The sequence below is a fragment of the Fulmarus glacialis genome, unplaced genomic scaffold (genome assembly GCF_000690835.1).
Source record: "Fulmarus glacialis isolate BGI_N327 unplaced genomic scaffold, ASM69083v1 scaffold8619, whole genome shotgun sequence".
Taxonomy (NCBI): domain Eukaryota; kingdom Metazoa; phylum Chordata; class Aves; order Procellariiformes; family Procellariidae; genus Fulmarus; species Fulmarus glacialis.
Genome location: NW_009231358.1, coordinates 1 through 22,714, shown reverse-complemented (window position 1 = coordinate 22,714; position 22,714 = coordinate 1). Strand labels below are relative to the sequence as shown.

The following is a 22,714-nucleotide window of genomic DNA, read 5'->3' as shown; positions in this document are numbered from 1 at the left end:
AAGAGCCCCACCTCGGGCAGGGCGCCTCGGGGAGCCGGGCGCCTCGGGGGGCGGCAGAAGTGAGCGCTAAAGGAGGGGATGGGAGAAACTCGGAGTTACGAGATATCAGCGCGCAAGGTGCCAGAAGAGCTTGTTTTTGTGTTAGCTGTTAGCCATAGGGAAAAGAAAAAAACACCAGTCATGCGGTAACTGTACTGTAAAGCTTAGCAGGATGTTTGCTTCGTACAGGACTACGCGCTTCTTCTGAAGGGGCAGTTACTCAAGCAAGTCTTAAAAAACACAGGTTTTGGGTCCAGGCTGTAAGAATTTCACTTTATAAGTCATTCTTGCCTTCATTTCATAGGCTATCAGGTGACAGGCGTCTTTATGAAGAACTGGGACCCTCTGGATGAACAAGGAGCTTGCTCCATTGACAGAGATTGTGAAGATGCTTACCGGGTTTGTCAGAAGCTTGATATTCCTTTTCACCAGGTTTCCTACGTGAAAGAATACTGGAATGAAGTATTCAGGTAGAAACATGTTTAAAATAGATGGTCTTTCAGTATATTAGTATAGTACCATATTATTGTGAAAAGTAAGGACGGACAGATAATGGGCAACAGCAATTTATTGCAGTGTTATCGGTGCTAAGAGAAAGTACTGAAGCCTTTTAAATATCGGAGGAATTATTTTTTCTCTCATTCATATTTAAGATCAGAATTTATATATTGGTTTTAATATGTTTGTTATTTTTGAAATTAATAGGAAATTTATCCCTAGTTATTATGAGCGCGTAGCACTTGCTTTGTTGCGGCTCATTTCTTCTGCTTCCCACATACTGGCCCAACCTTATTGCAACTTGAGAAAAAAGTATTTAATGGGGTGCTATTATTGTCCCCGTGTGTAATTTATGCAGTGCATTTTACATTAATATATACTGAATCCGGTTTACCACAAAGTGATCATGAACTAGCCTTGCTTCTTTAAACTTATAACAAATTTGAAACTGTTCTCTAAAGAGGGTGTTCAGATTTTCTGTGAATTTGTTCCACTTCAAGGGAAGAAAGTTCTACGTAGGAAAAGCTGAGAGTTTTTCTTAGGAGGCAGGAGAAGGAGGGAAGTGTTGGTGTAACAACATAATTTATCTTCTATGCGCTCCACATAAGTATATGAAAGTTGTTCCCTGATCTTCATCATCCCTCTTTAAGTAGTGCTGTTTTTACCTTGTCTTAGAAGAAACTGAGGAATAGCCTAGTCGTGCTACTTCTACTTCATGTTGAAATGACATGAAGTTGAGCACTAAACTTTTGTACAGTCAGAGAAGAAAACAGTCCTGTTCTGGGAAAGTTCACTCCTTTTTTCTCTCCTGGTGTGAGAGAATGAATCAATGTTATCAAAAGTCTTGAGGGGTGTGGGGTGTCTGCAAATGGCAGTGAATCAAAGATCATAGAAGATCAGCTTTTCTTTCGCTTCTCATCCTTTCTTAGTACAGTGTTCCCAAACAATCTGTTGCAAGTGTCTTCGGTTTTTTCAGAGTCCTTTTTTCTTTACTGTCATCACTGACCTTGAATTTACTCCTCCTCTGGATCTCTCTTTAAAGGGTTATTCAATAAAAAACACCTTTTATCAAGAGAACTATTCCAGGTCTTGTCTTTGCCATGGTTTGTGCAAAATCCGTTTCAGATCTTTACGTCAGAGAGAGATTCTGTAGGCATCCTTCATTGCCTTTTCTCCGGTTCTGTACTTTACTTGAAGTTCTGAACTGATGTGAGCCTGGCTTTATGCTGAGTCTTTTGTAAAGCTTCCAGTGTACTCTTGCAGTATTTACAAAGGAGTACTGTGTTGTCTTAAGTACAGTGCTGAGCCAGCAAGAGGGAGGCAGCTCTCGGTAGACCCAGGTCATTTAATTATTAGTATAAATTGTTGAATTCAGAACTGTTAAAAAGGAATTAGACAAAATAAGATACGTTGCTTTATTTTCTATTTATGAATGTAACATGTAACACGGTAAGGAAGATGGTGAAAAGTAAAACCAAATACTGGGGTTGCTGGTGTTCTTTTAAATCCAGTCTATGCCCTCACTTCCTCTTGGCTTCAGTGACTACTGAGGACAAGCAAAATAATGCAGTGATCGGGCCTTTTGATATCTCAGTGCATCACTGTATGCTGGTTTAATTTCATTAGTTATTATTTCAATGTTTTGAAGCAAATAATGCTAAGCACTTCAATTATGTGACAGTGTGAAACTACAACATGACTTTGAGAAACTACTTGAATTTCTTGAAGGAAAAAAAAAAAGACAGGAAAAAATCTCTATAAAATTAAGCCCCATGACTGCTTATGGTGATATTATTGCAGATTAAGTTATCGTCCATTCAGTTGAGACACCGTAACTCCTGGTGTGTGTACAGTGTACTGTCGCTTTGAAAAATTAAACAGGGTCGTTTAATTCTGAAACTGAGTATTTCGTAAGAGATGAGTAGGATGTGCACAGTGGTCAGCCATGTCTCCCCCAAGGGAGTATTAATTTAATAAAATTAATTAGGATGTGGTTACAAGATTGTGAGTGGTCATTTGACCATGTCCTCAGTGCGCTTTGGAGAAAATCTTCCAAGCACTGTTTTTTGCAGGTTAAAATCTAATGGGTATTTTATTTCTTACATAAAATGCATAGTATGACTGGGTCTCAAGTTCTCATGTTTAAACAAATCATTCCCTCTCGGATAGTATTATGCAGTGTTAATAATGTTGATATACATTTGAATTTTTATTTTACAGTGACCTCTTAAAAGAGTATGAATTGGGAAGGACTCCTAATCCTGATATCGTGTGTAACAAGCACATCAAATTCAACTACTTTCTTCATTATGCTATGGATAACCTTGGTAAGGCATTTTCAAGTGTGTCAGTACAGAGTGTGTGCCGTGGAAATGCTTAAAGGATACAAACTCTTGAAAAGGTGGGGAAAAACATGAGTTCATATGCATGCCTAATTCACATATCTCTGTGGCAGTATTTCAATATTTGCAAAGTATTTGGTTTTAAGTTTACTTTTACATATAGAATCATGGAATGGTTCAGGTTGGAAAGGACCTTTAAAGGTCATCTAGTCCAACCCCCCTGCCGTGGGCAGGGACATCTTCCACTAGATCAGGTTGCTCGTATGTGGGAACAGATTTAATTCAGGGACATATGTTGACCTGAGCATTAAGTTTTACATTCTTAAGTGGTCCTTAGAGTACAAAAGCACAAGTGCTGACGTGCTGTTGAATAGTTTACATAATTTAAATAGCAGGAATATGATTATTGTCAGTATAAGACTTCTCTATAGGTTTTCTTCCTTCATTGCTTTCTGCTTTTCTTACTGGATGTTTATAATCCTGTTTTAAACTGTGAATTTCAAGTATTGCCTTTGTGTTTTGTTGGTTTTTTTCCTTGATAGGAGCAGATGCAATTGCTACTGGACATTATGCTAGGACCTCACTAGAGGATGAGGAAGTGTTTCAACAGAAACATATCAAAAGACCACAAAGGCTTTTCAGAAACCGTTTTGAAGTTAGAAATAGTAAGTGGTTTCTTCATTTCATATTTCATCCTAGATATGAAAGAGAAATTTAAAGTATATTTGGTGTCACAGAATCAGGGAAGTTTGTTACCTTACACACATGATTACCATTTAAACCCCAGCCGATGTAGAAGGTTGATTGCACAAAACAGGGGATTTACATTACTGAAAATTACCCTGCTAGTCAAGTATTACATTTTCTATTTTATGAGTTCTAATCCAGGTGCAGAGGTAAGAATAAGCATTTTGGTAGTAATCAACATTCTGGAGGAGCTGTAATGTGGATTAAGGAGACAAGGCTATCTTCTATACCCTGGAAAATCATTTCAAGAAATCTTTATCAAGTATTTCCATGACTTACATAACATTTTCTTTTTTAGGGAATGTATTCTTTGGCTATTCAGTATATAGTATAGATAGTAGTCATCATGGGGATACGCTTAAGTGGGATTTTAGAATTAAGGCTTTGAAACATTAAAATTAATAACATACTTTTATACAGTAATTGGACTGCATATTATTTTGCTGGAAAAAATCAGGTTCTCATTCAGTAATTCAACTATTCTGCCTTATTTCTCTGTTCTGTCAAAGCCTGGTTTTCCGGGTAGGTCAAAGTTCTGCCTACACTGCAATTGGAAAGTGCAAGTGCAGCATGTGCAGACGTTTTTAAGGCTATGATTCTCAGGTCAGCAAAGGTACTGGTAGCAGCAGTGCAGGTTTTGCTCTTCACTTTAATAGTCTGCCTGTGGCTGTACGTAATCAGAGGTTGATCTCAGCACACAGTGGTTCTCTTGTTATCAGTAAGCTTGATGAATGCTGTTTTGGGTATGTCTCTGCATGGCACTATCCCAGCTTGGATGGCAATGTAGAGATTTCCCAAACAGCTCTGCAGGGGGCCATAATGCAGTACAGTAACGCAGATGAAGCTCTGATCTATAATGAGAAGCATGCTATACTCAAAGCGAAAGAAATTTGCAAACTACCACTATGCAAAGCTGCCACGGTGATGTTTTTGTGTTACAGCTTCCCCGCTCTCATTTGTCTGTTCTGGACTTAAAGAAGTTTCTTTGTTTTAATTTTATTACTGGAAAGTTGAAATGGCCGCAGCGAAACCAACGGTCTATACTTGTGACAGACTGTGATTCACAGTTGTAGTATTTTGTGATGTTCTAAGCAGGCTTCCTGTCCTGTTACTGAGATTTTGTATTACTAGTTGTGACTGAACTATTGGCCTGTAGTTAGTGTTCGTCTGAGTCAAGGAACACGTAAGTAGAGTTTGTACAACAGCAGAGCTATTAGCTCTTAAAGAGAGTGGACAGAACGTGGCTGAAAAACTATACCAATTTTATTTCATCTGGGCAAGCAGGAGACTTCGTCTATTTTAAAGAAAAAAGTCAAACTCTCCTCTCTGAGCATTGGGAATAACTCTGCTGATAGTTCAAATCATTGATTTATAGCAGTGTGATTTGAGGGCAAAACTGAATGTCTTTTTGAGGAACAGTATACTCTGAGAGATTTGAATCTTCATTCTCTCATGTGAAAGTTGTTTTCGTTTTTCTTATTGTTGATGTTCTTGCCAATGGCATGCGCAGTATTGTAGTAGATGAGGCAATGTAAGACTTTGTAAGATTCTGTGTTGTACAAAATCAGAATCTTTCTAGATCTTTTTAGCAGTGAGAAAATACCCAAACACTTTCAATTAGATTTTGAAAAACCTGAAAAATACTGTCTTTAACATGTATTTGGAAATAATAAAACTAAAATGTTGATTGTCAAACAAAATATTAAAGGAAGTTGAACTATTAAAGGGGGTTATGCTGAAATGCTTTATGTGTTCTGCACTTTGCAGCTGTGAAACTCCTTCAAGGGGCTGACCTCTTTAAGGACCAGACCTTCTTTCTAAGTCAGATCTCGCAGGATGCTTTGAGGAAAACCATTTTCCCTTTAGGAGATTTAACAAAAAGTTTTGTAAAGAAGATAGCAGCGGAACATGGCCTTCATCATGTACTAAAGAAAAAAGAGGCATGGTAACACTTAAACTCTTTCGATTTGTATTTCTCTCTCTAAAATAGACTTTCCTGAACTTTTTGAACTTTAATCTGTGACAACTCGTCTGTTTCCGAGCACCATAATAGAATAGGTTGGGAAGCAGTTTTATAGCTGTCTACTTGCTTAAAAATACTTTATGAGCTTGTGGTTAGTTGTGTATTTTAGCTTGCAAATAATTTTTCTGCCATTGTATCTCAGAACAACTACGGTGAAGGTGAATGTGTTAGGATGCTTGTGAGCCTTAAGGAAAGCATTCTCTATCACAGCAGGTGAGAAGCCTTTGGTCTTTATTTTCCATAGCTTTTAAAGGCTTCCTCACTATAATTGTTTTTCAACGTGTCATTACAGAAATTGGATCATACTGTTTTTCCCAGTTACTCTTTCAAAAAAAAAGTTCTGTTTCTCTGAGAACTAACACTTCATGGCTTGGTCCTAAAAAAATGTAATGCAGGCAGCAATTGTATTGCTGATGCTGTCTTGATCGTTTTTGATGTTTATACTCATCCATTGGAAATGGGTGTTTGAAGAATGTAGGCAGTAACTGAAAGGAAAAGGAAAGCCTATTTGTTTTTGAAAGTTTTTCGCAAGAGATTATACCATTATTGTATAATTTTTGTTACTTTTGTACTTTAATCTGAAAGAGACTTCTGTTTTTAATATACATGCAATATAGTCACCAAGGTTAAGGTATTTATTTATTGAACATGTATTCTGTTTCCTATTATTTCTCTTTTCTGTGCTTACGGCTCTCACTGATACTGTGTAGAATTAGTTTACCTCTGTTGGAGCAGATGTTGTGGTTTTGTTTATTTTATGAGGTGCCTAGCATAGTTTGGGGTACATAGAGGGAGAAAAAAAATCCATCTTGGACAGATTAATAATAGACATTATTTCAAATATTTATCTCTGCTTTTATGGATTCAATACCACGTTTCCTTTTCAGAGTATGGGAGTCTGTTTCATTGGTGAAAGAAACTTTGAAAATTTCCTTCTTGAGGTTAGCAACATTAAATCTACGACAATCTTTATGTTCTGTTCTGGTTTTCAGTAGTAATTTGTAATACTGTCTACAGAAGAACCTCCGACGTTTGTGGCCCACACTAAGTAGCAATGTCCCATCTCCCTTTGCAGTCCCAAGGCTACCCAGAAGCTAATGCCAACAGTCTGTAGGAAGTATCTTGCCCCCCCACCAGCAAACAGTCACTTTCTGTAGCAAAAGGAGCGCGTGAACGTGCACTCTTGTGCCTGCCAGGCTCTGACAAGTGGTTGGGGTGTGAGAGGGGCAGATGGCTGAATCCTGCTGTCCCTTGGCATAAGTAGGATGGGGGAAGTGAAGCCCAGAATTACTGCTGATAGGGACTGCCCTTCCTACTTTTCTCTTATCTAAAGCAGCGTCAGGGAAGAGGCAGTAAGCTGCTTGGGTAGAGTTTGCTTCTTGAAAAGTTATTTTCCAACTTCAAGAGAATGTAGTGACAGAACCTGAAATATACTGTGAGGGTTTTTTTGGCCCATCTTGTGACTTAAACAATCTCTTCCTATTTGGTAGTATTTAGAACCTCAACCAGGTAACTTTGTTTCCATTGAAGATAAGAAGGTGATGGGAACACACAAAGGTAATTGGCTAACCCACCTTAATTACTGCTTTTAGATAAATGGAACAATACTGCTTATATTTGGAGGGACAAATTTTGTGAATTTCCAAACCAGTCCACAGGTTTTTCTCAGTTTGATAACTGTAATAATCATGGAAAACTTGCTTTATACAATAGTAGAGCCTTGAACTACAACTGACTCTTGATTATTTGTTCCATGTTGCAAGACAGTAAATCATAATTATTAGGGTCACTGTTGATACTAAGTGGTTGTTAATTTAATACCGAGAGATCATTGTTCATTTAATTCTTTCAGAATGACTGTGCTTCAGTTCTGGATTCTTTAGTACTTAAACTTTGCAGAAAAAATACACCATGCACCTCAGTGATGCACAGTAGGACATCACCAAATATGTGCAGCTTACCTTTTCCTTTCCTTCTGTGTGTCCTTCCGTTGCTCTCCTCAGTTCTAGCTGCCAAGTAATTATGGAAGTAGGATGTTCTACTAGTACATAAAAGTAAGGGAAACTGGTAAGACTGAGTGGTAGCAAAACCACAAATTGAAGCTGAAATAAAGAAATCTTTGTCTTTTATAAACCCTAAGAATACCACAATTGAAACGGATTAGTTTGAAATCACGTGCTTCAGGTACAGATGAAAACTTTCAAGTGGATGTTATTTTAGTTTGTAATTGGCACACTTCTCTAAGACAACTTGGTTTGTTATTCTTTGTTTAGTGGTAAAGTTTTGGGGAAATGATTTTAACGTATTTTTCTGAAAGTAAAAGATTAAAAGTTGCTAGCAGCATTACATTTTCATATTTCTTTAGGTTGGTTCCTCTACACAATAGGTCAGAGGGCTAGACTAGCAGGCCTGAAGGATGCTTGGTTCATTGTAGACAAAGATGTCAGCACTGGAGATGTTTTTGTGGTGAGTTAATTAACACTGGTATTGCAAATGACTAATGCAAGCATTTTGTGACTCCTGCTGTATGGAATGTGATTCTAACCTGGGCAGAATTCTCGGCTTTCCTCTTGGGAGAAACAAGAACCAACTAATGCAGCATCAGCAGATTCAAAACATCTTGTCCAAACTGGCTTTTCTTGAGTAGAAAATTGTTTTTGATTTTGGCATAGAACTTTTCCAAACAAAGGGCAAATACTGAAAGGAATCAGCCAATCTATTGAGCTCTCATTTTCTACTCTAAAACGTGAGTTTTTTATTGTAGTTACTATGACACAGTATACAAAATGTGTATTATCTTGGTTTACTATGTATTGCTACTTTCTTTTTCTAGTAAAAGAAGTAGTAGCCAGTAATACGGTTTTATCATTTTGAAAACTGAGGCAGAATATTTATAATACTGCAAATAATTGGTGTGTTAATGACTAATCATATGAGATGAGTGGGAGTTCTGCAGCTTGCTGGCGTTGTTAATGTTTCTTGCTGTTCATGCATTGCTGATGTGATTATAATGAGGTGTTCTGCTGCTTGTTAAAGTGCCTGGGGGGAAAAAATCGTAATCAAATGAGAGTTGAGACGAAACAGGCAGGACCACTAAGAAATTTTTTTATGCCCTACAGTAAGGTTGTGTGTGTACAGCGCCTTTGTTGGGGAGGTGTTGAGTTGAGAAATTGGAGAAGAGGGAGGTAGCATCTTGTTGAGGTAGAGTAAGGAGGACAGTAGATATCTGAACTCATCCTGAAGAAGGCAGAAATATGTTTGGAGGAAAAGGAATACAAGAAGTGACATGACTCTGAGATGTAGAAGACTGACGAATAATTCAGGCTTGTTGTAGCCTATTTTTTTCATTAAAGGCTTCCACCTGGAAGCTGATTAAGTGCTAATAAATGCTTGCTTTCTTACTCATTTTGCCTTCACTTTGATATGGCTTGATGCTTCTTCTATATTTCATGCTTTGCTTTACAAGTTATACGTTCTCTGGCAAAAACATCAGCATTAAATGTCGTATTTTAAGGCACCATCAACAGATCACCCTGCTCTGTACAGAGACCTATTGCGGACAAACCGAGTGCACTGGATAGCAGAGGAACCTCCTGCAGAACTCGTTAGAGAGAAAATGATGGAATGTCATTTCAGGTTTCGGCACCAGATGGCGCTGGGTAATCAAATCTTGTTTTGTTTTTTGCTTTACTCAGTTTGTGAAACTGGTAGTATTTTGCAGAAATAGTTGAAATGTTTTGGCTTGCCTCTCTGTTTCTGTAGTGTCTTTATAAAACAATTTGGTGTAGTAGTATTTTGACTTACATCTGTTTAACCTAGTGATGAAGGTTTTTCTTTTTTAATGTGAACGTAAGGATTAACTGGCAGGTGTTTGGCCATTTTCTCCCTAGTGCCTTGTGTGCTGACTCTAAACCAAGATGGAAGTGTGTGGGTGACGCTAGTGAAGCCAGCAAGAGCTATCACGCCTGGGCAGGTAAGTTATTAGAAGTTATTTTCTTTCCTTTTTTGTGTTTTGGCTTATCTGGCTAATAAAGGAGAGTAGTGTTTTTATTAGCTGGAGCAAAATAGTTAATTTTTTTGCACGTGAGAGCAGTTAGCTTTATTTTGACTATTCATCAACTGTTTTGGAGGAGATTGTTTCTGGTTTTAAATGGTCTGTTGTTATCCATATAGACTGAGAAACTGGCTTACAAGTTTTAGAAATACATGAAAACATCTCTGGTAATCAATTGTATACGCAGAAATGGAATCTGTTGTTGTCTTCAAGAAATAGATTTTAAAAGGCATTAGTTTGGTAATTTGCTGCTTAATACTGTTTTAGTGTTCAAATTTGTTTAGTGAGGATCTGAGTCGAGTAAATTTCATTGTCCCGGAACAGTACTGAGAAAAGATACTGTGTAGTGATGCCTTTTAACATTGCTAGCATAAAGGTACTCCATCACATTGTAAACTAGTGGTTCTCAAACATTTTCTGCATGCCCTCTCCCAGCATACGTTCTACCCTCCCTCTCTTTCCCCAAAACTTGGGGGCCCGTGGGACACATCAGGAGGGAAATTGGCTGAGAACTATTTGTAATGGAGAGAGGGATGCACTTAAGAGAAGTGAGCTGAGCTGAGAAGACTCCAGCCAGAGCTGATGGTAGGCATGAGAAGCCCCTGACTGCCAGGAGCTGCTGAGCCTGTAACTGGGCTCTTTACTGCAAGGTAATGAGACAAGGCGAGGAGGTCTGTGCTCCTCCTCTCCTGCAAGAACCCGCTGAGCACGTCAGGGAGCCCCAGTCGCTTCCTTCCAGATGGTCTGCTCCAGCAATCCTTGGTCCCCTTCCTATTTTGAGAAGTGCCACTGTAGCCTGGGCACAGTTGTCTGGGGAGGGTCCAGTGAAGATGCAGATGATGTTATGTATGTCGTCCCCTTTGGGAAAGGAAGCTTTCTAGCACAATCCATTCCATCTCAGTAACTGAAGAGTTTTGAGATAATCTTGTAGAAGTTCATGATGGAATTTCCACCAACATGTTTATGTTTCAACTCATGTGAGCCAACAAATCCTTTGTGGTTTTTTTATTCTTTTTTTTTTTTTTTTTAAGACTGTTGAATACACTCCTGTCCAGCAGGTCTTGCCCAGCCATGCCGTTTGCAGCTGCTGAAAAGACTCTCCCTGTGTTTTTCTCCTAGTTTGCCGTGTTCTACAAGGGTGACGAGTGCTTGGGCAGTGGCAAGATCCTAAGGATGGGCCCATCGGTGTATACTATGCAACAGGGCAAAAACCGAGGGGAGAGTCCAAAGAAGGAAGAGATTGACAAGATAGAACCAGCAACGTAACACATGGGTTTGTTTATTGAAGGACTTTGGAGAATTTGCTGCCTGAGAATAATAAAAACAATAATAAACATATTTTTTGTTGATCTGTATGTTCTAAAGGTCAGTTGACCATCGAGTCCCAGCTCTTGACTGTTAGCACTGAACAGGTTTAAAACTATAGCCAGTTTGGTACAATTTTACTGGACGAGATGGTGATATTTGTTAATACGTATCAAGGGATGTCTTAAAGTTGTTCTGTAATAGTAGTTATACATACAAGAATTTGAATATAAAAATCATGTCTGAAATCATAAATCTATCTTTTATGCGCAAGTGAAATACTTTTTTTTTTCTTACTTGAAGATACCTGTCCCTAGGTAAAGTACATATGTTGTATGTTTACATTTAGTAAATGTATATTTGTGCTTTGAACTCTGGAAAAGGAGTGAATGATATTTAAGTTCAGCATTTTGAATGAACTCCAAGCAACAGATATTTATTTTTCATTTTATATAGTTTTATAAGAAATGCTTTGGATTCTTAAGCTGTATTAAGTCGTGGTTTCAAATGTTTACGTAATTCAGAATTACAAATCTAGGGGCTTAGAAGTCTTGGTTGTTAATTTTTTTCACACAGCTGACTTTTTTTTTTGTTAACTGCTGAGGGCAGAGGCTGTTTGGTTTGTCTCCTGGGGAAGAGAATGCATTGTTGTGTTTCAGAAAAATGCAAATTCATATGCATTTCCTTATTATGTAGCTAACTTAATATAGACCCAATAATAATTGCATCTTGCCATGTGTCAAAATGGAGTGGTATTAGGAAGAGCTGAATACCCCTGTCCAAATTATCTACGTTTATAAGGATTGGGTGGATATTGAGGACACCCTAAGCTTATAATGAAACTTTATTCCAGCAAGTCAACAAAAATGAATTCCTGTCTTTCAACATGGTAGTAGAAGGTAACTGTCCCTAAAGTACAGCTGTGCAGGAGCAGGACTTTACAGGTGGGTGTAGAATTTTGAGATTTGCATCCAATTTGGGCAGTAGGAAAGCTGTACCATGAATAGATCTCTTCAGGAGATCTGAATGCTTGGATTACATGTACATCCTTTTCTGTTGTCTTAGTATCTTCGAAGAATTCCTTTTATTTTTTCTGGTAAGAAAAGTAAAAGGAAGTCTCTTTTCTTCAAAGTGTGGAAGTAAAAGGGGGAGAATATACTCTTCAGTGTCTACTGGCTAGTCTGGCAAAGTTAAACACACAGTTCGGGGAGCCCTATGGAAAAAACCTAGACTGTTAAAATCTTACGTATTTATTTGACATTACAGTAGGTCTGCTTGAGAGGGGGAAAAAAGCCATCCTTTTTCACTGGTGCCAAAATCAATTCAATTTAAAAGTCTGTCTTTAGATTGTCTGTCCATGCGCAGGTTAACTGTAAAGACTTAATGCTTCGCGTCAACTCCTGATTTGTGTTAGGTTAGTTGTGTTACGGGTCCTGGTCATGACTTTTACGTGGTTTTCCTAATGTTTTCCTTATCTTTCCTAAAACTTCTGTCTTTGCAAAATGTGGAATTAATTACTAAGGAGTTAATGCTCCATATTGTCCTCATCTGAGTTTGCCAGTAAATGTCCCAACTAAAATCTTCACAAATGTTTTGTGTTATACTAGTGTGGTTTTTATTGCTAATTCATCTCACAACACTCTCAGGTATGTTTTTTGTTTGGTACTGTACTGGGAGAGGTGCGTTCAACTGTGAGGACATGAAAAAGGACATAGCTATTTCTGTGTCTTCAAAATGCACTTTCTTTTAAAATTCACAGAATTGCAGAGGTTGGCAAGGAGATCATCTAGTCCAACTCCACTGCTCAAAGCAGGGGCAACTAGAGCAGGTTGCTCAGGGCTGTGTTGTCAGGTTTTTAGTGTCTCCAAGGATGGAGGCTCCACAACCTTCACTGATAAGATCCCCCTGAGCTTTCTCTTCTCAAGGCTGAATAGCCCCAGCTCTCTCAGTTTCTCCTTGTATGACGGATGCTCCAATCCCCCCTCATCAGCTCTTCCATATCTGTGTCAGGAAGTTATCAGCACTCCAGAGACCTCCTGGACTGCTTGTGCTTTCAGTGTTGTCCCTCCAGCAGGTATCAGAGTGGTTTAAGTCCTCCACGAGGACCAGGGTCTGCAAACATGAGGCTTCTTCCAGTTGTCTTTCTTCCTGATCACACAGTCTGTAGCAGACACCTACAGCAATGTCACCCGTGTATGTCGCCCCTCTGATCCTAACCCGCATGCTCTCAGCTGGCTCATTGTTCACCCCCAGCCAGAGCCCCATGCTGTCCTGCTGCTCCCTCACATCCAAGATGACTTCCCTGCCTCCCCTTCCCAGCCCATCCTTGGGGATCCTGTACCCATCCATGGCAGCATTTTGGCTGTGTGAGCTGTCCCACTATGTCTTTGTGATCGCAATGCGATCGACTCACGCAACTGCACACAGACCTCTAACTCCTCTTGCATGTTCCCCATGCTGCATCGGTAGTGTACGGGCACTTCAGAGGGCATCTAGAGAGGCCCCTCCTGCCTGTTTTGTTGTTTTCAAGGTCTCTGCTGCCCCAGCTTGCCAACCCAGTCCTGCACTGGGTCTCCCCATGCCATCCTGGATCAAAGTGCCTGGTGAGCAGCAAACCTCCCTAGACACCAGGTTGGGTCAGCAGCTGGAGCGTCTGTCTCCTGTGGCAGGGAGTGTCCTGCTGCTGTCCCTCCTTCGGTATGGTGGTGGGTTCGGGCTCTCAAGGCTGCAGGGTTTCAGGGAAGATCCAATTAATCTTTCCCCTGTCACCTCTGACGTGGCCCAGGCTGCTGGCCTCCTGCCACGGCTCCTGGTGAGTCAGACCCTCCACCAGTGCCCACCTCCTCCCGGCAAGGAGCCCAGCTCTGCTAGGCCGGGCGGGTGCACCCTCCCTCAGGAGCTTGGCCTGAGTTGAGGTCACTCTTAACATTTCCTCATTCTTCAAAAGAATGCGAGCTACTGGTTTTTAAAGTCCTAAAGTTGCTGAGTATATACAATTGTGCTTGCCACCCCCTGGAAGTCAGAGTTGGTAAATGACCGCAGAACCAGCGATACCCCCAGCTGGTAATTTTGTTTAGCTTAAAGCTGTGTTTGAAACTAGTAGTTTCCAACCATTAATATTTCTCTTGTATAATGAGCCCTTACCTCCTTTTAACTTCCGTGTTTCTATCAGGCAGTGTTTCCTTTCCTATGTGCCTCCAAGGATTTAATGCGTACATTCTTTTGGCTCTAAAACTCCAAAATTTAGCTATTGTATAGCCACCTGTGACCCCTGGACTTACTAAAGTGTCCACAAGCTAAGTCCTCAGAGCTGCCTAAAAATGCCTGCTTCTGGGCCTGCCCAGACCTACTGAAATCACATCAGATTGGGGACATCCCTAGTGGAATGGGGGAGAAAATTGGAAAAAAGAAGTAAAATTCATGGATCGAGATAAAGACAGTTTAATAGAACAGAAAAGGAAGGGAAAATAATAATAATAATGATGATAGATTTTTTTTTAAAATGAGTGATGCACAATGCAATTGCTCACGAGCCACTGACCGACGCCCAGTCAGTCCCCGAGCAGCGATCGCTGCCCCCCGGCCAACTCCCCCCAGTATATATACTGAGCATGACGTCATATGGTATGGAATACCCCTTTGGCCAGTTGGGTCAGCTGTCCTGGCTGTGCTCCCTCCCAGCTTCTTGTGCACCTGGCAGAGCATGGGAAGCTGAAAAGTCCTTGACTTAGTGTAAGCACTGCTTAGCAACAACTGAAACATCAGTGTGTTTATCAACATTCTTCTCATACTAAAACCCAGCACTATACCAGCTACTAGGAAGAAAATTAACTCTATCCCAGCTGAAACCAGGACAAGAGGTTTTGCAAATACTTTCAGAACAACAAAAAAATCCCACAATAATTTTGATAAACTTGCTATTTTTTTGCAAGAAAATGTTCATCCTGGCCTATAGGCTTTGTAGTTACTTGCGGTTTTCTGGGTGTGAGCATTACTCCAGTGATGGAGTGGTGGTTTGGTGGCTGGGCGGTTTGCGCTCTGCTTTACCGCCTGGGTGAGGTGTTGCTGGCTACGAGCAAGTGAGCAAGCACCTGGCTGCAGGGGATGGCTCATTTAATCAGGGGGATGTGTTTCCCCACGGCCTGACGGCTTTTCCTTACCCTTTGAAGAGAAAAGGACATTTTTCAGCCTTCCTCAGCTTTTTTTTTTTTTTTTTTTTTCCTTTTTGTCTCAATCAGGAGAGCTTGCTTTTTATAAATCCCATTCTGAGGACAGATTCTCCCGGTGCATTATCCCTGGGAAGGCTTTGCTGCTGGATTGCTGGTAGGATGCCAGGCGCATCCTGAGCCCAGGGGACTCAGGGTGCTCGCTTGGCTAAGGCACAGTTGGTGCAGAAGTCGTAAATGCTTTTGACATCGTTATGGTGAATTTAGGAGTTCTGGCAACGAGATCCCAGGTTTGCCGAGAGCCGCTGAGCCAGCGCCTCATAGCAGGAAAGTTTAGCCAATGCTGCTTGTAGCATGGCAGGCATGGGGCACAAGCATCTGCCGCAGCTCCTGTAGGACGGGGGCTTTTTAACAAATGCTCTGCTTCCTTCTTTTTCTTTAAGCATCCTTAAAGTTGGATACAGCAGCAATCCAGGACGGCTAATGCAGAAAATTCATAAGCTAACATGCTGCTCTTCAGTGGAAACCTCTCTAGCAATGGTCTCAATTCATTTTTGAGGCTCAGGGACTTTGATTTTATCATCAGAGCTGAACCTCATGCTTCCACTGAAGAAACTCCATCTGAGGAAGAGGTGAGTACAGATGGTGTTTGCTTAGTAGAGACTCATTGTCTGAGAAGGATGGAGACTGCTTCTCGGTTTCAGTGCAGCTCAGCTTCTTGCCGTGATGATGAGCAAAGACCTTTGACATGATAAAGCAATTGCTGCTATTGCTCCCAGTGAATCTCACCGTACTGCTGGGAGCTAGGAATTAGTAGGCATTTGTGAAATTCAAATTGCAAATAGCTTCTTGCATGGGATACTTTACAACAGGTTGCACATGTCTAGCAACATGAAGCTTGCATGTTTAAAACAGCATTTCCTAATAGCTTGTACTGTTCAGAGGGGGTGGTACGTTTCTCTTTCCATCCCATCTGTTTCTCCTGGGTAAGGGTCTTAACTCCTGACCTCCTGCGTGAGATCCTTGCTCCTCTCGTACATAGGGTCTCTGGCAAGGGGAATCTTACTCTGTCCTGCACAGGACACAGCTTCTCAGGACAGTCTGGCAGAGCAGCCTACAGAGGCACATTTTGACCACTGGATCTGGCTGTTACATGCAACGTGAGCGGCACCATCACCATTTCTGACTGTGTTTGTAAAGAGGACGGTGGTTTCGGTAACACCAGTCCCGCCCAGCTGGCGTGCCGTCGTGTTGCGTTGGGAGCGGTGCCTGTATCCCAGCCCGCCCCGAGGCTTGCAGCCCAGCCTGGACCATCGCGAAAGGGTTGTGAAAATGCATAGGGGACAGCTGTAACCAGGGAGGTAAAAGAGCAAGGTGAGAGCAGAGGTCGGTGCCTGGGGTCGGGCAGCCGTGCTCCCCACAAGGGACCATCGCTGACACCATCTCTCACACTCCTTTGCCATGCTGGGATTTGGCCGAGGTTTGGCTTGAACTGGGTAAGAGCAGTTTGACTGGCAGGTGAATTTTCTTTTTTTCTCTGCTGCAGAAGATTAGCATCGACGTACTTTTTAAAATTCATTGGCTTTTCACTTTTTTGTCATTTTTCTCCCACTTTGGGCAACAAATTGCAAGCAGGTGATTTCACTTTCAAGTTGTCATTAAGCTTTTCAGGTCTTGAAATATTTGATTTCAAAGACTCAAGTGAATAACTATTTAAAAAAAGGACTTTTCCCTTCCAAAGTAGAGCACATGATAACAAGATTTGGATCATGTAAATGAAAAACCATGACTTGTGTCAGCTAAAGGCTGGGACTAAAATGAAATCTCTGTTGTACCCCGTGAATATGTTTGAAACCTGTGTTGCGGAGTGTATAATGGCTGAAAAATTGCACTCCAAGTGGAGTTTTATTCCAAAAGTGCTTGTGTAAAACCTGCCTTAATTGCTCTCCTGGTTTTGTTTCTTCTTGGCAGTGTTCCTGCCCCAGCTGGTCCTGCAGAGCTGGAGGACAGGGCTGTCCCCTCTGCCAGGAGAGCAGGGTTGTCCTCTGATTCTGTTTTCACCTGGAGCTTCTCTGGAGCAGTGAGACGTCGCACAGGCGCCGTGCGGGGCTGCACTCACACTGCGGCTGCTCAGTGTTTGTGGTCCGGCAGTAAAAGCATTGGCTTGTAGCACTGGAAGAAGCTTTCATCCTCCCGCTTCAAAATTAAGTGTGCACGTGCTTTCTCTCTTTAGCTACAAACCACAGGGAACAAAGCTGATGCATTGTTTTTATGAAGCTTTTTTTTTTTCCTTTTTAGAATAGGTCTATCTTTTCAGCAGACTTACAAGCAAAAAATAACAAATTTTTGGATGCAACATTTGAGTTTGTACATCTCTCTCTCTCTCTCTCTCAATTCAGCCCCTGTGGACAGGGCTGAGCCCTCCCTGGAAGCCGGGAGATGACTGTGTGCAACCACCTGTGCCGACTCCCCCCCGCAGGCGGCGGGGCGGGACCCGCGTGAAGACTCACAGCGCAGCCTCCGCTGCCTGGATTTCAGGGTCGTGACATTTCAGAGTTAAGGATACAACTTCCCCTTCCACCTTTATTCCCAAACCAGAATTTTCAAATCTCTTTGTCCAAAAAACCCCTTTCAGCTTGGAGACTTCAGCACAGACCGGCGAGGGGCTCTGTTGTCCCTTCTTTACAGGGGAAGGTGGTGGGTTCTGCGGCCAGGGACGGCAGGATGAGCTGCAGAGGGATCTCTGTGCCACCAAACAGCCTCGGAGTCGGCCATGGAAGCACGTAGCACCATCTGCTCTGCAGCGATGCCTTCTTCAAGCTGGATCCCCTTTAGAAGATGGAGCACATAATACGGAGGGTGCACAGCAAAGTGAGTCTCCTGATTGCTCTCCATAAGCACGATTCCCTTATCAGTCACATTTATGGTACTGCACAAAAAAAAAGGCTGAGGTTTCACCGCAGCTGTAAGCCAGTGTCAGTGGGAACTGCCACCAGAGATGAAGCCCTTCCATCTCCTGCCTGCTGGTCCTGATACTAATGAGTGTTTTGTCAGCTTCTCCAGAGGTCTGGTGAGCTGGAAGCCAGGAAGAAGCTTCTGAAGGCAAAAGGCTGTTTGTGGGAAGAGGGCAAATGTGAAAAGCTGATGTGAGTCTATGGTGAAAACATTGTGCATGGGCTGGGGAGGTGTTGTGGTTTAACCCGGCAGGCAGCCAAACACCACCCAGCCGCTCCCTCACTCCCCTCCCCACAGTTGGATGGGGGAGAGAATCGGGAAAAAAAGTAAAATTCGTGGATTGAGATAAAGACAGTTTAATAGAACAGAAAAGGACGGGAAAATAATAATAATAACAGTGATAGAATATACAAAATGAGTGATGCACAATGCAATTGTTCCCCACCTGCCAACTGATGCCCAGCCACTCCCAGAGCAGCGATCGCTGCCCCCAGCCAACTCCTCCCAGCTTATATACTGAGCATGACATCATACGGTATGGAATACCCCATTGGCCAGTTTGGGTCAGCTGTCCTGGCTGTGCCCCATCCCAGATTCTTGTGCATTTCCAGCCTTCTCAGTTGGTAGAGCATGAGAAGCTGAAAAGTCCTTGACTAGTGTAAACACTACTTAGCAACAACTAAAACATCAGTGTGTTATCAACATTCTTCTCACTAAACCCAAAACACAGCACTATAGCAGCTACTAAGAAGAAAATTAACTCTATCCCAGCTGAAACCAGGACAAGAGGTTGGAGCCAACTTGGAGTCAGTAAGGATGAGCATGGATCACAGGTTGAAACTGCAGATTCCTCTGAATGCCTTAGATGCACGTTTCTTTAAATAAATTAAGATTGTTTAATTTCTCCAAGCAAAGAAAAACCAACAGCATGGGCTGCTACCAAGGCCAAAAAAAACCCAAGCTCAAACAGGTAAGCAAACGAAAAAGACTTGTTTTCCATGCAAGAAACAGGGAGAAAAATGGATGAGGGGATAGGTACTGACCTTCTGGCCTGGAAAACATGGGTGTTATGAACATCGTGGTAGTACGCACAATTGGGAGACGATGGTGACAGTAGGTGAAGAGGATGTCCCACTGACGAGGAACATACTTACAACCATGCACAATTTATGATTAACATTTTAGAAATGCTTCCTCTGCATTTATATGTATTTACAAGCTTTAACGAATTTAAACACAATGAAATTATCCATCATAAATGCAATAATCACCACAACGTGGCATGCTCGGATGATGCAGCGAGGCAGTGTGCCATTTCCAGCTTCAGCACCAGGAGGCACCAGGACATCATGTTCATCCCTCCCAACTGTGCTCGACTCATCGTTGGGAGGTGGTGGCTACAGGAAGAGCAATTAACACATCCATAATTGTGAAGTTTTTCCCCTCTTTTTAGATTTTTGCTGAGGCAATACATTGGAAGCATTGTCAGTCGGTGGATTTGCTCAAGGCAGGGATAAAGCCCAACTTTCAGCACACCGACGAGCCGGCTGAGAAGCAGCAGCTTTTTAGAGCCTAACTTCCATTGGGGCTGGGCAGCGATCACGGTACAAGTCAGGCCATGGAGAGCCCCAGCAGCAGGGCAAACACACGCTTTTTATTTGGAGTTCAGGTCCTGCCTGTCCTCTGTCCCCTGCACCGTGCTGTGCTGGTCATTCTCTTTCACAGTTACTCTTAAACTTCATCTAGCTCTTGAATGGCTGGAGGTAAAAAGGAGATTTTTTTTTTTTTTTGAGAACTAGCACCAGATCCTTACAGTTATTTCGGTGTGTGAGGGGTTCTGATGAACACTAACTTCTGGGTTTGGTTTGCTGAATCTCTAGGGTTTTTTTCTTTTCTAACATGTCTTGCATTTTACTAAACGTATAGCATCAGACAGAGAAACTTGAGAATGGAAAAAGTTAATGGACTCCTCATTCTATGCAATTTTACAGCATATAGAGTAATTTCTTCAATACAAAAGAGCTTCAAACTCACTCTGAAAGATTTAAGGTCCTAGAGACAATGAAATACATGGGGAGATTCCCCTTAACCAGACCTGGAGAAATGAAATTTTCCCAGGGGACTGCCCCGCTCTGGACTTTGGTAATTTGGTGGCACCATTCCCATTCAGTAGCACCATCTTTTCAGGATGCTCCCAGGAAAACACCAGCCCTGTAATTACAGCACATCAGTTCCTGTGGGGAAAAGCTACAGGAGACTGACTTCTAGCAAGAAGTTTCATCAAAAGTGACCTGACGGCTCCGTCCTGGATTTCTCCAGTAGTGCTGTGGAGGCTCATGATGGAAATCCCTCTGGCGCTTTGCGTTCCTGCAGGGCTCATGATGGAAATCATGATGGCGCTTTGTGTTCCTGCAGGGCTCCTGGGTTTGTGTCTCTGGGGTTGCGACGGGCTGGAGGTACTCGTACTCTGCAAGCAGTGTCGGTGGTAGCTGTTACCCAGCAGTTCTGGCTGGCGGATGGGCCATCTGGGTTGTCCTGCCAAACTTCAAGTTGGACTCTTGGACAAATGGCGAATTCTTCTTTCTCTTCTTTTGCTCTGAGAAAGCCCTGACGTAGGAAAGAGGAGACTCAGAGATATGTAGCATCGACTTGATGGGAGCCAGCTGTTTCATCCTCTATGCATCCAGTTCTTCTGATTTTAATGAAATTTGGTCAGAACAGAGACGAGAGGTTCACCCATGTCCTCTGGAGCAGGGAAGATGCCCGCGTGCTCCTCTCCCCTGGGCAGGTGCTGTAGAGATTCCCTCTCTCCGTCTCCCAGACTGCTGCTTTCTCCAGGGCTGATGAACACCAGCACAGCAGGAAAGTCCTGGGCTGTGCCCGCTGCTCACCGCAACGCAGGAGGAGAGACTGAGGAGTTAGAACCAGCAATGTTACATTTCTTCTCTTATTTGAAGGCCTTCAGGGAAATTTGCATCTAAAAAAAAAAGGATGAGTGGTAGCACAGACCTCTTTGGCAATCTGAACATCTCAACGGCTGCGTCCCCAGCCCTGCTGCAGCTCCTGCCTGATGGCAAAGCAAACTCAGCCTGTCTGGTATGGCTTCGTTATGCTGGATGAGGCTTTGTATAGAATTATGAACATCAAAGAAGGATGGATTATAAACATAAAAAGGACTTATATACAAAAATGAGATAACATATGAGGCATCTGGTAGATTTAAGATCAGTGCTGGGTTAAAGGTAGTTTTCATTTTAATCTAGTTACTTAAGGTGGGTTTTTCTACTGTTCACACATTTTTACCTACTGCTCCTCTCTGGGAGCACGTGAAGGACTCTACAGGTTGTGTCACACCAACCAGTTCCATGGCAGAGGAACTCTGTTAGCAAATCTGCTATATGTAGTAAAACTGTGTGATCAATTTATTACAAGTTTGAAAGGTTTCAGGCATGGCTTTTAAACTGAAGATCACTTTATGTACTGTTAGTACTTACTCCTATTGTAATACCTGTAGAAATGAAATAGAATAGCCTACACTGGTTTTAAATATTAAAGGAGGTGTTTTATGGTATAAGATTTTCACACTGAGCTATTTTTACACCTGGCTTTTAGGGTGAAGGAGATAGCACAAGAAAAATCTCTGTGACCTGATTAGTAGCCAGGTGTTGAATCTTATTTAAGCCACATGGCCATTTCATGGAGCAGAGACTGTCCTCAACTGGTGTGTCTCCTCTGCACTGCGATACAGCAGCAGTGCTTGAATTACAGAGAAAGCAGGAGAATTCACTGCTGCGAATTCGAGGCGAGGATTCGAGACTGATGACTTTTAAGGTGGCTCCGTGCAAGTTACCTCCTTTCTGAATCCAGGGGCTGAGCATCACCGGTGGATCAGGAGGAACATGTAAATACTCTCTAAGCACAAAAGTTTGGTCCTGGGAATCAGAGCAGGCAACTCTGCTTGCATGCTGCTTGCCACAACTATCTAACCCCTTAATTGCAATGGGCATCAGCTGTAACTCATCCCCATAGCTAATGCTGCTGTACTGAGCCCCTGCCATGAAAATCCAGCCCAGCGGAGGCAAGGCTCCTCTCCAGTTAGAGACAGGTTTAACATGGATGGAGCTTGCAGCAAATCCCAAGGGATGCGTGGCATGTATCTGCGTTGCCTGCGGAGGCAAGCTAAATGCTCTGCCAGAAACAGGAGCGCTCTGCTGCTGGTCTGCTCCAGCGAGAGGAACCAGCGCCAGCAGAAACCTCTTTGGGGTCACCTTGGCTGCGATGGCACCGGCTCTGCCGCAGAGCGCTGCCCGCAGGGAAGCCGTGCATGGGGCAGAGGGCTACATGGGAAGCTGGCATGTCACTCGAGTGAGCAAGAAAGAAAGTATACAGGCTGCTTTTGGTTTGTGCTTGGCAAACCTAGATGAGATCAGCCAGGAAAGTGTTTTCCCTTGGACAACCCAGTGGAGAAGAGCCGTGTGTCAGGCGTGCTTTGGTGGCATGGCAGCTCAGTCCCTCTTGACCACCCGCTCACTCCCATTAGTTTGGCCATTTTCTGCCAGTGGAACGAACCCTACCCCCTACCCCT

The 22,714-nt window shown here is 42.4% G+C and overlaps 1 protein-coding gene across 1 annotated transcript; it reads left to right on the top strand.

The window, feature by feature from the left end:
- Positions 1 to 343: 343 nt before the first annotated feature.
- On the top strand, positions 344 to 11,031 carry TRMU (tRNA 5-methylaminomethyl-2-thiouridylate methyltransferase; the record flags this gene model as incomplete). Its single annotated transcript, XM_009584539.1, has 10 exons — positions 344 to 509; positions 2,758 to 2,864; positions 3,422 to 3,544; positions 5,394 to 5,566; positions 6,537 to 6,590; positions 7,140 to 7,206; positions 8,015 to 8,115; positions 9,164 to 9,308; positions 9,540 to 9,622; positions 10,823 to 11,031. Coding segments are annotated over 10 exons (1,166 nt in total), but the record flags the coding sequence as incomplete, so codon positions are not given.
- Positions 11,032 to 22,714: the final 11,683 nt, after the last annotated feature.